This window comes from Malus sylvestris, chromosome 15 (assembly GCF_916048215.2).
Source record: "Malus sylvestris chromosome 15, drMalSylv7.2, whole genome shotgun sequence".
In the NCBI taxonomy this organism is placed as follows: domain Eukaryota; kingdom Viridiplantae; phylum Streptophyta; class Magnoliopsida; order Rosales; family Rosaceae; genus Malus; species Malus sylvestris.
In genome coordinates this window covers 2211273-2225631 of record NC_062274.1, presented here as the reverse complement: position 1 = coordinate 2225631, position 14359 = coordinate 2211273, and the positions used below count along the sequence as shown (strand labels likewise).

Genomic DNA, 14359 nt, shown 5'->3' with positions numbered 1-14359 from the left:
TTGACGCCGAGGAATATGGTCTCTGAGATGAGTTCTACGTATTTTTCTAATTTTAATTTTGTGGGATTCCACGCGCGGGTGGGGCTCGACAGATGGGTTTTGGCCAAGGAATACTTGGACACGGAGAGGGAATATTGGGGACGATCGAAGACTGTGTATCGGACAGATACTAGCCGTTGAAATTATCATCCTCACCTTCATCCACTTCCTTCTACACGCTCTCGTTTCCACACGCGCTGGTCCTTGCTTCCATTAAAGCACTATATTGTGAAGCACACACTAGGGTTTCACTTCCTTTTCCATCTAATTATGATAACGATTTTTTCCGTGAATATGTCATAACAGCATATGATTATGTTATCAGTCAATGTTTAATGATCATCATGACATTAAAAAACCAATCAAGTTGAGATCGGTTAGTTATTCATATGAGTAAATTGTACAAATGGTCCCTCAACTTTAATCAAATTGGAGCAATGGTCCCTCAACTAAAAATCCATTACCTTTGGTCCCTCAACTTATCAAAACGTGCAGTTATGGTCCCTCAACTAAAAATCCATTACCATTGGTCCATGAACTTTAATTCAAGTGGAGAAATGGTCCTTTAACTTTAACCCAATTGTAGCAATGGTCCTTCCAATATAACTCGTTTTGACAAATTTTTTGACATAGTTGACGAAAAGAACCATAATTATACACTTTGATGAGTTAAGGAACCCTAATTATATAAATGGTCATTCCAACATAGCTTATTTTGACAAAATTGATGAAAATGACTATAGCTACACATTTTGATAAGTTGAGGGACCAATGGTAATGGATTTTTAGTTGAGGGACCATTGCTCCAATTTGATTAAAGTTGAGGGACCATTTGTACAATTTACTCTATTCATATACATCGAATCAATATTAGTTTTATAACAAACAATAGTTAACGTAATAGTTATTCATAATGAGCGATGCACTCTTTACACAATAATTGAGAAAACGGTACCATTTATGAGGCTATGACATGTACAATGAAAATCGTTAGTCACAAGTATATATAAACAAGAAAATGCACTTTATTTGACACAATGTGACACTCAAAAGGAAATCACATTAATTTTAGAGAAGAAAGACTAGAATCCATTAAAAGCATGAGAAAATCTCAAAGATTGAATGAATAATATGAAACATAACAACCCTAACTCGTAAGAAGTTGGTTACATACCCTATCTCGATTCTCAATCTAAATGGAAACAAAAATGAAAATAACCAATTTTCGAAAGTATCCTTAAAAGTTTTATCTAGTAAACGAAGGAACTTAGTATAAAAAACTTATAGCTCAAGGCAAAACAGCGCTTTAAACGCAAGAACCGTTCTCATCTTCAATCCCAGCTTATTACGGTCTAAATAGGAGCTCAAAATCCAAATTTGCAATGCTTAAATATTGCTTACAATTTTGCATTTGTCGAACTGTTCTTGAATTCGCTCCATCATGTTTTATGCTTCACTAATGTAATCCTAATAAGGATGAAGGTGATTGAACTAAAGTATATGTGGAGCGAGTGGCATGAGGAATGTTTGAAAACCTTGAATAGTTAGAAATGCATGTGGGTCTGCGACCCTGGTGTCGCCGGACACCCCAGCCACTCTGACACCTCCTCTATGCTTCATATATACGACTTCAATTCAATTCAATTCAATTCATATATATATATATATATATATATATATATATATATATATATATATATTTTGAGAGTTGTCCCACATTGTTAAATGACAAGATTTGCTATGTGCTTATATGGTATTGTGCTACTCCTCATGTTGCCAATTGGTTTTATGTTGGAACCTCAATTTCATCATGGTATCAGAGCGGGTTGTCCTCGTGTGAAGCCAAACGGTCACACGCGCTCTATGTCACTCAGTTGTTGTCCACGTGTAGGCTTGAAAATCCGCCACACGTGCGGGGGCGTGTTGAGAGTTGTCCCACATCTGTGAAGGACAAGGTTTGCTATGTGCTTATATGGTCTTGGGCTACTCCCCATATTGCTAATTGATTTTATGGTGGAACCTCAATTTCATCAATATTTATGCATTTATATTCCATCCCCTTCTTCATCATTTCCTTATTTCTAATTAGCTATGATTTAATCATATAGTGAACTAACAAATTAGCTTAATTAAAAAAAAGTAATTAGCTAAGGTATTTGTTCGTGGGGTTCGCACGTGTACAGCTCGATTATGATCGACAAACTGGTATTGCCCACTTGGACCAGCGTCTATATATTGTTCAAATTAAACTGGTTTGAAAAATATTATGAGGGAGAATTGGCAGAGGCTGCAGCACCAGATCAGCTGGCAATTATTGTATAGTCGGTTTGATTGAGTTGATTAAGCCCCAGTTTGGGGTTGAGGTAATTTTAAAAAAAGTTCCTATGAAAAAAAGCTGGAAGTGTTTTTGGTGTTTGGTAAACTTAAAAAAAATGGCTTATTTTGGAAGCTGCTGTGAGAATAAGCTGAAATCAAAGGAAAAAGCTGAAGCTGCAATTTGTAGCTTTGGAAAACTGGCTTTTTTTCAAAGCACACAGAACTACAGTGCTCCTTTAATGAAAAGACTCACTATCAGACTGCTTTTTTTTCCAAAAGCACTTTTACAAAAAAGTTTACCAAACACTCTGCTGATTTATTTCACAGCCGCTTATTCTCACAGCACAGCCGCTTATTCTCACAGCAGCTTTTTTTCAAAGCACAGCAATACCAAACCAGCCCTAAGTAAGAGTTAGGGTTGGCCTTAGGCCCTTAGCCTTGGAAACAAAAAACTATTGTGCGATACAACCGGTTCATATGGTGAATGACGAGTTTATTCTCAAAGTTTTAATATCAATAAACAGTCACATACATTATAGCTCATGATCATGTTTTCAACGTCACGCATTAATTTCTCAAAACGAAACATGTATAAAAACGCAAGATATACAAATACATTGATTATTTTTTTAATAATGCTAAGGTAACCAAAATTTTAAATTAAAATTCAAAACGAAACATGTATAAAAACGCAAGATATACAAATACATTGATTATTTTTTGAATAATGCTAGGGTAACCAAAATTTTAAATTAAAATTTGTAAATCAAATGATGTGGATGTTGATGAGTACAATGATATATTTTATACTAAGAAAGGGAAGTTTGGCTAAGCCACACAATGAGCAACCTAATTTGGTATCAAATTTGTCATTCACGATATTCGAACCAGACCATAGTACTGAGTGGTTGTTGGATTATTACTTAAGTGTGATTAACGTGCATATTTCTTATTGATGACATATCATTTAATTTGCAAATTTGGTTTAAAAATTTAATTTATCTTAACATTCATTACTCTTATATATTCTTATTTTCTAGTCAAAATCCACTAGGACTAAGATAAAAAGGGTTTAGTTTTCGAGTTACGAGCGTCTCGGATCGGAGAATTCAAATCTGAAATCATGAAGTATACTCATATGCATGCCTCAGAACTTTGATCAGAACCAACAAATTGCACCCGGTAATGGAAGCTAAAGATGACCCTAAAGTGATGATAATACTCACCACCTTATTTATTAATGTTGAATGAATTTAAATTTTGAATTTTAAAATTTATATTTATCTACTACACATATTTCAAAATTTAAACTCATCTTCGGTGGTGAGTATCATAATTTCTTGAAGGTGGTGAGAAACATATTCCCTTCTATAATTGTTAATTGTCACGTCTGCAAGAAAGAAAACGAATAAGGGCATAGCTGGAGTTTTGAACGGGGGATAATTTAAGGGCTGCAGTACTGGTCAGTCAATCCTCGTTCATGAATAAAATGGAAATATTCTAGTTTAAGGAAAATATTAAAATTGAACGAGAATTATACCTGATAGTAACAAAAAAAGAGTAAGTAGCGTATTTAAACAGGTCGCGATCCATCCATACATAAATCCATCCATCAAAACCTAGAGAGAGAGAGAGAGAGTCAATTCCGTTTCCGATATTCCATTGAACAGTGCCCCTTTTGTTTTCTCGAATTCCAACCATTCCCTGCCCCTGCAGAAACCTCCATTATATCCCGGCACCTCCTTTTCATTCTCTACCATAAAAAAACATAAACCAAAATACCAAAAAGACCAGGCTTCTCTCTCTCTCTCTGGCTCTCTCTAGCTGTAGAAACTCGAAAGCAGGAAAGGTCTCTGATCCCTCTGCACTCTCTCTTAAATACACAACTTCCTCTTTTCACTAACTTTTCCTGCATCCCTTCATCCCAAAAAAACTCTCTCACTTTCTCCATTTCCCTCTCTCTCTCCCCCCGTCTCTGACTAATTGTTTGATCCTACTTAAAAAAGCCTATCTCCGGCTACCAACTTACTAATTTATATGTCTGATCACTTCCTCAACCCCAATGCAAATCATAAGGCACTCATGACCCTATAATTATCATACCTCTCAACCCTTTTTCCTTCATATTATTAATTTACACATTTCTCCCTCTCTTTCCTGTTTGCTATAAGAATCTCTCTTATTGTTCCTCACCATTGTCACTTATTTTTCTCCCTGTGTACCTCATGAGCTCAAACCCTAGCATGATGAAAAAAATTTCTTTACCCTTGCCTGATCTCTCTTTACAGATCAGCCCTCCATCATCTGCGGATGATCTTCCATACGATATCGGAGTAACGAGAAAAGCACTTTACAGTACAGACAGGAGCTCAGCCACCGACTCCGGCAGCAGCGGAAGCGATTTGAGTCAGGAACATGGCTTCTACCACCTTGAAAGGAGTGGCAGTTACAATCTTGCTTCGGCGGTTGAGGAGCCAAAGTTGAGTTTAGGGTTTGATGAAAGGAAAGATCATCATCACCATATGGCTAGTCCTCCTCCTCCAGCCCTCCAAATGCCAAGAAACTTCAACAGTAATCATTGCTTCAACCACCACCACCCTCAAATCTACGGCCGCGAGTTCAAGAGAAGCGTGAGAACGGTTGGTGGTGTGAAAAGAAGCATCAGAGCTCCAAGAATGCGGTGGACTACAACCCTCCATGCCCATTTCGTTCATGCAGTGCAGCTTCTTGGCGGCCATGAAAGTAATCGACAAATCTTTTTAATTTCTACACATTTCTATTTAATTTCCAAGAACAATTAATTACAAGTTATACTGGGAGAAAGTGAATCAAACCCCTTGCAAAAAATTGAGATAAAACCCCTTGAGAAAACAATTAATTATTAATCAAGTTATTTCAACGCTAATTCTTATTTCTTATGTAATTGATAAATTAATTAAAAATATGACTGCAGGGGCAACGCCAAAATCTGTGTTAGAGTTGATGAATGTGAAGGATCTAACCCTTGCTCACGTGAAGAGTCACTTGCAGGTGGGCTATAGCATCACTGCTTACTCATGTGTCCTCAATCTTCTTTTAATTGTTTGATTTCAAACATACGAATAATGAAAATGGTCCTTCTTTGTAATTTTTCAAAGAGTTGTTATATCAATGTACCTTTTAACATATTTGTATTTTTACAATATGGGTATGATTCATTTGTAGTGGGGGGTAGAGAACAAAAGGGTGAGGACAAAAAAGCATCTAGAGGGGGTACTTGCAGAAAATGTGGACCTTTTCTAATTTTTCATCTTCTCTAATTTTTTTCTTCTATTTTTCGTTTGGGTGTTTTCATGCAGATGTATAGAACAGTGAAGAGCACAGACAATAAAGGAACAGGTAATTAGATTTTCGATCCGGCCCTCTCATCTTACAAGGACCCCATATTATTGTTTATTTATCTTTCCATTATCTCTTTGTTTGGGAGCTTGGGGTGATCTGAGTGGGACTTCTTCGATCACTTGATCCATTGTGTCCTCCCAAACTAAAGTAAAAAATGGTTGAGGGCCGGGATATAAGTGCACTGACTTTCAGTAGTTGTTAGGTAGCTAGTCCATGTGAATTATTTGCTTTGTGTCTGATAAATCCAGGGGCATTGGTTCTATCTATTGTAAATGTTGTAGGTCATGAAGGACAAACAGAAATCGGTTTGAGTCAAAATCCAGAAATCAATCCAGCACTTCAAGCCAATGGACAATTATCTTGTGACAAAGTTAACACTAATAGGTGAGTTCTCTAGTTTTAATTTGTTTTTTTAACACTAAGTTAAGCTTTTAAGGTTAGTTCAAAGGGTGACGGAGCACAAAATAATGAGTTAGAATTAGAATAAATTTCTTAGTTCAGGTCAGACCAATAAGCAAAATCCTTTGACTTAATTACTTGGTTAATAAGTGGCATTAGTAAATGAATGCAAATGTTAACCTACAATCACGAATTTTTACAAGCTAGTACTCTTGGAGATGGAATTTCTTTTGGTCCAACATGGTGGCTGTCTGTCTTTGTTAATGGTGTAGAGAAATATTTATTGCTGAAGTCTCAAAGCACCTTGAATTTGATGAAAATGGAGTTAATTGGCTAGGGTTGTTATGGGAATGTAAGTATTACGTCTGTCCTTTACAACGAGCTCCACATCTCACATCCGTTGGATTGTGAATGTGTATTAGATATGATCCCAATGTGTGACCAAAAGTCAAGGAAATTCACTGCAAATCTCAACGCTGTTGAAATCCAACGGTAGTGATATTTGACACAAATCACAAAGAAATCAAAGACCTTGGATGGATTAGCTAGCTAGGGGTAGGCATGTCTAATCTCTTGGCCAAATCGATGCATTTTGTTGACTCCGTTTTGTTGACTCCATTACGACTGAGTCCTGCTCTGCTTAGAATTGAAGTTGCTAGATCTCAGTTGCCGGTTACAAAAGTAGCATGACATGCATTTTGTAGATTGCATTAGGTAGGGCAAAATCACATTTTCTTACCAATAAAAGTACAACAATTAAGTGCCTTTAATTTTTAAGATTATTATATATATGTTTTTTTCTATAACACGGCATATACAGGATATTACACTGATTTAAGCAAAGAAGGATTTAAACTTGAATTTATGAGGATGAAAATATTGTTCTAACTAACTGGCAGAACTCATATATGTGTGATTATGTTTGATGACTAATGGGAATTGCTTAAGGGGAGGGATTCCCATTTTTTCAAAAAAATGGGAACACGCTCCTCACCGTTGGATTTAACTTTAATGAAATTGTGTGGTTGAGATTGTGTGACATGTGTTTTAATCTTAACCACACAATTTCATTAAAGTCAATCTAACAGTGGGGAGCGTGTCCCCATTTTTTCAAAAAAAATGAGGATCCTTCCCCTTAAGCAACATGATCACTAATGGTCTAATTTTGTGTGCAGAGGTTTGCGGTCTTCTTCGACGGAGATCACAACTGGGAGCTCTAATTTAAGACATGAAGATGGTTTGACATATTCTCATTCCCCACCATCAAATGGCACTAAGGTATGCAAAAATGCAAAAATAATCACAATTACTATATCAAAATTTTACAAGAAATTTGTAGATATATGTGTATGTGTGTGTGTGTGTGTTTATATATAACATTCTATTTATCTTTGATATATAGGTGGAAGAAGACGATTCAGGCCGCCGCCATGGGTATGCTCAAAGCATGAAAGAGAGGCCGACGTTGGATTGTAGCTCCTTGGCATCGTCGGATATGTACCTCAATCTAGAGTTCACTCTTGGAAGGCCAAGTGGCGAGTGGACACTGCTCAATAGCCTCAACCTTCAAATGACTTAACCGTAGCTAGCTAATTAAGCTTCAAAATTAATCAAGTGTTACTTAATTAAACACTAGAGTTAATATATGTTAATTTGCCTCTTAATTTTTAGGCAGACGTCGAGAAAGAAAATATCTAATGTGCAATATCAATCACTTCATGTAATTCCTTGTTTAATTTTGTCTCTTTTTAACCAGAAACTTAAGAGGGAAATGCATGGTATAACATAAATTATGTAATTTATCCTTAGTTACATGGAACTTTTTGTTGGAGCCCACTCCTAAAATAATGCATTAAATTTTACCTGGACAAGTTACCCTAAAAGAAATCGAACCGTGACATACTCTCAAGGGCATAAGCCGATTATATAGTCATGGTGCCTTCATACAAGTTGGTTTGGAACTTTTCCTTCTTTACAATAACACCTCCATGGAATTCGGGGATGGTTACTAGAGGAGTCTCTAACATGGATTTCTTAGTTGAGTTCGATAAGGGATCATTATAAGATTTTAAGCGCCATGGAGAAGGACTACCCTTAAAGCAATTAATAAATAAGAAAGTTGAAGATCCACCATAAAACCAATTGGTAATATGGGGAGTAACCCAAATTCTTATAAGCTCTTGCATGGTTTGGTCTCTCACCGATAGAGGATTTTGTCCTCACATTCTCACAGTAATGAACCTAAACTAAATATACGATAAGTCGTTTACCAAATACTTTTTTTTTCTTATTAAAAAAGACTAAGCTAGTCCTAAAATTGAAAGATGAAGCCAACCCCTTATCTCACCCGAGACATTTTGTGATACAACTCAACCCCTAATAATATGTGGTTAAGTTGAAAAAATATCGGTAGTGCTGACGGTGGATTATGCTAAACCTAAAAGTTTATCAAGACTATGAGGCTCGCCTAGGTCAACTAACTTCTATCCTTAACACCTAGCACAATTGTCCTTCCACTCTGCCTACCTTCTTGTGGTCTTATAAGTTATAACTATAAGGGAGACCTCTCTTCGCATACTGACCATCCAGTTAGTTTCACTTATGGGGATAATTTAAGAACATGGGGCGTAAGAGCTGACAGTGATTATCAACATGCTTTTCCAACTCATATCTTCCTACCTCTAATCACATGAGTTCTATGTAATTTTGGTGAGGATGTAATTAAGGAGTTGTCCTGCATCAAAGTTCTGAAAAATCTGAGATTTTGAAGCAATTGGGTCACTCATACTCGTTTTGGGGTGGAACCCAGATTATTTTTTTGGGTGAACGGGTGGAACCCCAGATTAGCTCGTGGTTTCAAAAGCATTATTGATGCACTTAAAGCGGTTTGTGAGGATGTTGAGAATTGTTTCAAATCGGAAACATGTTCGGCTTCATAAGTATGTAAATGGCCATTTCTATACGAGAGAAAAAAATGGGTACAAAACTGAGCCTGAATTATCCCAATGTTGGGCCCTGCATGCCAAGTTATATAAGTTGAGAAGAGATCATCTCCAAATCTCTTTCACCAAGGTTATCGGATCAAGTGATCCAGACCTTTAAAATTTTATCAAACGGCCTACCTGTTTTGATCCTTCAAAAGTTATAATAATTTTTACCGTTGGATGAAATTTCAAGAGTCTGGATTACTTGATTCGATGACCTTGGTGGAAGAGATCCGGAGAGAATCTCTTCTCATATAAGCCTACATGATTATATCAACAAAGGGCCCCCATAAGATTTAAAAATGTCTAACCAAAAAGAAATCGTAGTTTGCCACCGACGACCGAGTGAAAAAATGGAAATGAAGATATGAAGAAAAATATAGGTGACTGAATAAGTCAATGCCAAATTGTGAAATTCGGTTCCCTGCATGATGCGGCCCCTCTTTTGCTCAGAAAATGCGCATGGAGTCTGGACGAAACTACAGGCAGAGATGGAGATTACGATTTCTGAATTAAGCACCACCACCAACGCCAAGTCAGGTGAATTATTGATCTTATGTACGTTCAGTATTATTGACTTTGTTCATCATTTCGGTCAGAATTTTCGCTTCTATCGTTTTCTGATTTCACTCCATTTGGACCGCTATTTTTTCATGAATTTATGTTTAGTTTTGCGGTCGTGAGTTAGGGAGTTTAGTTAGCATCCGCTATATAGTCTTTGAAAAAATCGCTTTGCTTTGCTGTGGTCCACGTCCAATTACAAGTAATCGCATACATCACCATTGTACTATCCATAATATGCTCATTTTCCATTGTTTTTGGACATTTCACACTTAAATCTTTTATAACCTTACAATTTTGAAATTAATACTTCAAACTCATTAATTTAAAAGGAAAATAAACACTGTACTTGTTATTTGTCTTTAGAACAGAGAATTTATAACTAAAAATTAATTAAAGTATGACAAGCAGATAGATCAGTAATTTTCTTCCTTGTTTAGCTATTGAATGATATTTTATAAACTTATATGGTAGTTGGATTGTTGCTTTTAATTTACAATTGTATTTTGAGTAGTTTATTCATTATTGGCACTAATCATTTGCTCCGTTCGATGTTATTATAATAAATCATTTTCCCACATTCGAATCTCAAATTAAAAATTACTAAGATTTGCTCCCCTATACATTTTAACACCAATTTGATGGATAGTTTATTTAATAGTTAAGAAGATTGTCTGTAAGCTAAGCACATGTAAAGTTCTTTTTTATTTTATTTTTAATTTTTAGGTGAGATTGATACTCTCAACATGTCTTATTATGTGTGACAAATTGTTAATTCTAATACGTGGACAACAGAAATTGGGTGACATAAAGCACATGTGGGTGTTAAGCTTCACACACCGAACACCTTGCTCTAATACCATAAAAAAATTAAGATTTCACTATAAAACCAAGTTTTGTTAAATGATAAAGTTCAAAACAAAATGATAAGTCTTCACTACTTAAAGTGGTTTGACAGTTTGATTTCCGATCGATCCCGCCAGCTGCACCTATAAGAGCAATTGCATCCATTGCCAAGGGCAAAGGCGAGGGCTTCTCAATTCCCCTTTAACTTCAGAAACCACCTCCAGCGGGGTAAAAGAAGGATGGCAATTCGTGGGCCACAACAAGCCCGCCCAACTGCCCCTAATCAAGCCCGGCCTTCTGCCAGCTACTTTCTGCTATTTGTTATTTCTGGCGCGTGTAATACACGTGCGTCTCGGTGAGTGGGCCAACAACTTCTGATAACTTAGGGCTCGCTGCGGCAGCTTCAGCTAAAACAGAAGTTTTTAGTTGTGATGGAAATACAGATGGTACATCACGTGTTTTTATGCAAGTAGTGGAAAATTTTAATTTTTAAATTATTAACCTTTTAACACACATAACTCATCATTTCTATAGGGACACGTAGTGTATCACCTCGTGTGACGGTCATACTGAAAAATCTCTCCAGCTAAAGAACCCAACAACCCGATGATCTGGACAGTTGGACTTTTATTTAACGGTAAAAAACAAGTGAAAGTTACGATTATACCACATGGAACATTGTGACGCATCAGATTTGATAATAAGAAAAATCAAACGGTCCGGATTAATATAATGGTTAAAAATAAAAAGAAAAAAAAATAGGAAAAAGAAAAAAAATATATAAATATCCAATCACTTTCTTCATTAACCTTTTATTTTTAACTAATTATACTTGTTGTAAAGCTATACTTTGCCTTGTATTTGAAATTAAATCATTGGAGTTAAATATGAAATTTTATTTTTTAAAGAACAAACTTACAAAGTTCACATTTACAAGGCATTTAAAAAAAAATTATGAATAGTAATCGCCTTGTCGAATGGGTGAAGTTGCACAAAGACAATTACTTTGCAAAGGGACAAGTGCCTTGCCCTTGCTTTGTCCTTGCCATCCTCCAACCAATGTTTAAATATCGGTATCGGTGAAAATATCGATAGATATATCGATATCAATATTGGTTGCTTTCGATTGAAATAATGGAAATTTAAAATAAAACTTTAAGGTTGTCAAACATTGATTTGGACGAAATAAGAGTTTCTTTGATGTTTAACAGATGTGTTAGGAATATTGACGACATCTATCGATTTTAGCCTAAACTTAGACTTCATCCCTTATTTCCATATCTTTCTCTGATTTTTTATTTTATTTTATATTTTTTTTTGAAATATCGACCATATCGAAGAAATTTTAAAGACTATCTCCAATGTGTGGAATTGCTCTATGCTTTTCCATATTTTAAATGGTTATCAGCTCTCCACGTTAGTCATCAAAATTTCAGCCACGAATCTTATGTTTCCATATCTCAAAGTCTAACCGTACTACAATAATTGAATATGTCTATTCTGAAGTGATAAGTGGTCCTTCCGGAAGTTATAGGATAACGGAATTAGTGAATTGTGATGTGATGTGATGTAAAGACATTATTACTCATGGATACAATTTACAAACAAACACTACATTTACAAAGAAGTTGTAGGATTAGCCAATCTCCGAAAGGTCACAGATAACTGATCCTTCAAGCAACAATGGAATTCCATCTCCCATACCAAAATACTGCCATAGCTGGAATCGTTGCCATACTTGTGCTTTCCTACTTGATCATAAATAGGAAGTCTAGAGCTGCTGCCTCGCTTCCCAAAGCACCGAAGGTTGTGGGTGGATGGCCTCTGTTAGGGCACATCCACTTGTTGGCAGGACCCGAGCTTCCCCATATAGTTTTGGGAGGCTTGGTGGACAAGTATGGACCGGTTTTTTCCATCAATGTGGGCCTCAACTCCGCCCTTGTGGTAAATTGTTGGGAGGCGGCGAAGGAGTGCTTCACCACCAATGACTTGGCTGTTTCCTCCCGTCCCAAAATCGTAGGCGTTGAACACTTGAGCTACAACGGAGCCTTGGTGGCGTATAGCCCCTATGGTCCGTATTGGCGTGAAATACGGAAAATAGCAACCCACGAGCTACTCTCAAACAGCAGGCTGGAGCTGCTCAAACATGTTCGAGTGTCCGAAGTAGAGATAAGCTTGAAGGAGTTGTACAAACTGTGGATCAAAAGAAAAGGAGGCTCAGGAGAAATTTTGGTGGAGATGAAGGAGTGGTTCGGGGATTTGACACTAAATGTGGTGTTTCGAATGGTTGCTGGAAAGCGTTACTTCAACGTTATGAATGGTAGTTTGAGCGACGAAAAGAAGGCGCGGCGGTGCCAAAACGTCATAAGGGATATGTTTCATTACATTGGGTTGTTTGTGTTGGGGGATGCTGTTCCGTGGCTTAGGTGGCTAGATATAGGTGGGCACGAGAAAGCGATGAGAAGAACAGCGAAGGAGCTAGATATATAGTATTGTTATGGAATGGTTGGAGGAGCACAAGCAGAGAAGAACTCAAGCCCAAGAGCAGGATTTCATGGATGTAATGCTTTCAGTCCTCAATGGAGCAGATGTTGTAGGATTTGACGCAGATACAGTCAACAAAGCGACATGTTTGGTATGTAGTTACATATTCTCTAAATTAATTTGAATGATAACATTGAATTCATATCTATAAATTGCAATTATCAGTTTTTAAATTGTATAGAGTATCCTAATTGAAATTATAATGTTTTCAGGCCGTGATTGCTGGGGGCAGTGACACACCCATGGTGACTATGACATGGGCACTCTCGCTACTTTTGAACAACCGTCACACCTTGGTGAAAGCTCAAGAAGAACTAGACAAGCATGTTGGGAGAGGAAGGCTAGTGAATGAATCAGACATCAGTAACCTGGAGTACTTGCAAGCCATCTTCAAAGAAACGCTGCGAATGTACCCACCGGCACCACTCTCTGGTATAAGAAAATTCAGCGAGGACTGCACAATAGGAGGATACCATGTCCCAAAGGACACTTGGTTGATGATGAACCTATGGAAGATCCACAGTGACCCCCGGGTTTGGGTTGATCCGATGGAGTTTAAGCCGGAGAGATTTCTTACCACCCACAAGGATATCGATGTGAAGGGTCACAATTTTGAGCTCATTCCTTTTGGTGGTGGTAGACGAATATGCCCTGGAATGGGTTTTGCTCTTCAAGTCATACAGTTAACCTTGGCTAGTTTTCTGCATGCTTATGACATCTCAACTCCAGAAAATGCAGCTGTTGATATGACCGGGAGCCTCGGGCTATCAAACGTGAAATCCAGCCCACTTCGAGTCCTCGTCAAACCTCGTTTATCTGAAAATGTTTATGGATAATAATAATTATAAACGTCGATAATGCAAACTATATATGATATTTGTGGTGTAAAATGTGACTCATAATGCATTATATTTTTTTCAGACTTAAACCCATTAATTAGAGTCCAACTAAACAAATTTCCCTAACAAGCTTGATATATCAGTTTATAATTATAAATGAAAACTAATGAAAATGACTTCAAAACTTTTAATTTTAACTAAAAATCATTCACTATATTTTTTTTAATGATAAGGATAAAAAAAAAAAACCCTAAAAAAGCGCGTGCAACTCAAACCAATTGTCAACTCACTCCATCTCCACCCATCACTTCATTTTGCAGCAATCTCCATCTCCTCCCATCACTTCATTTTGCAGCAGTCCCTTCTAACAAATTTCACAGCCGTGTTTCCTCTCTGGCGCAAACCAAATGCACTTTTAAGGGCCTTTGTTGAGCACTACTACATATGCCA

The 14359-nt window shown here is 36.8% G+C and overlaps 2 protein-coding genes across 2 annotated transcripts; both read left to right on the top strand.

The window, feature by feature from the left end:
* Window positions 1-3990: 3990 nt before the first annotated feature.
* On the top strand, window positions 3991-7859 carry LOC126601321 (probable transcription factor KAN4). Its single transcript, XM_050268010.1, has 6 exons — window positions 3991-5097; window positions 5309-5385; window positions 5694-5733; window positions 6018-6120; window positions 7311-7413; window positions 7538-7859. Exons 1-6 carry the CDS (start codon window positions 4581-4583, stop codon window positions 7712-7714), a joined length of 1017 nt encoding a protein of 338 aa, XP_050123967.1. The 5' UTR covers window positions 3991-4580; the 3' UTR covers window positions 7715-7859.
* A 4238-nt stretch (window positions 7860-12097) lies between these two features.
* Window positions 12098-13998, top strand: LOC126604228 (cytochrome P450 CYP82D47-like). The gene is given in 3 exon segments (XM_050271384.1): window positions 12098-13013; window positions 13015-13161; window positions 13283-13998. Coding segments are annotated over 3 exon segments (1575 nt in total). The 5' UTR covers window positions 12098-12209; the 3' UTR covers window positions 13907-13998.
* Window positions 13999-14359: the final 361 nt, after the last annotated feature.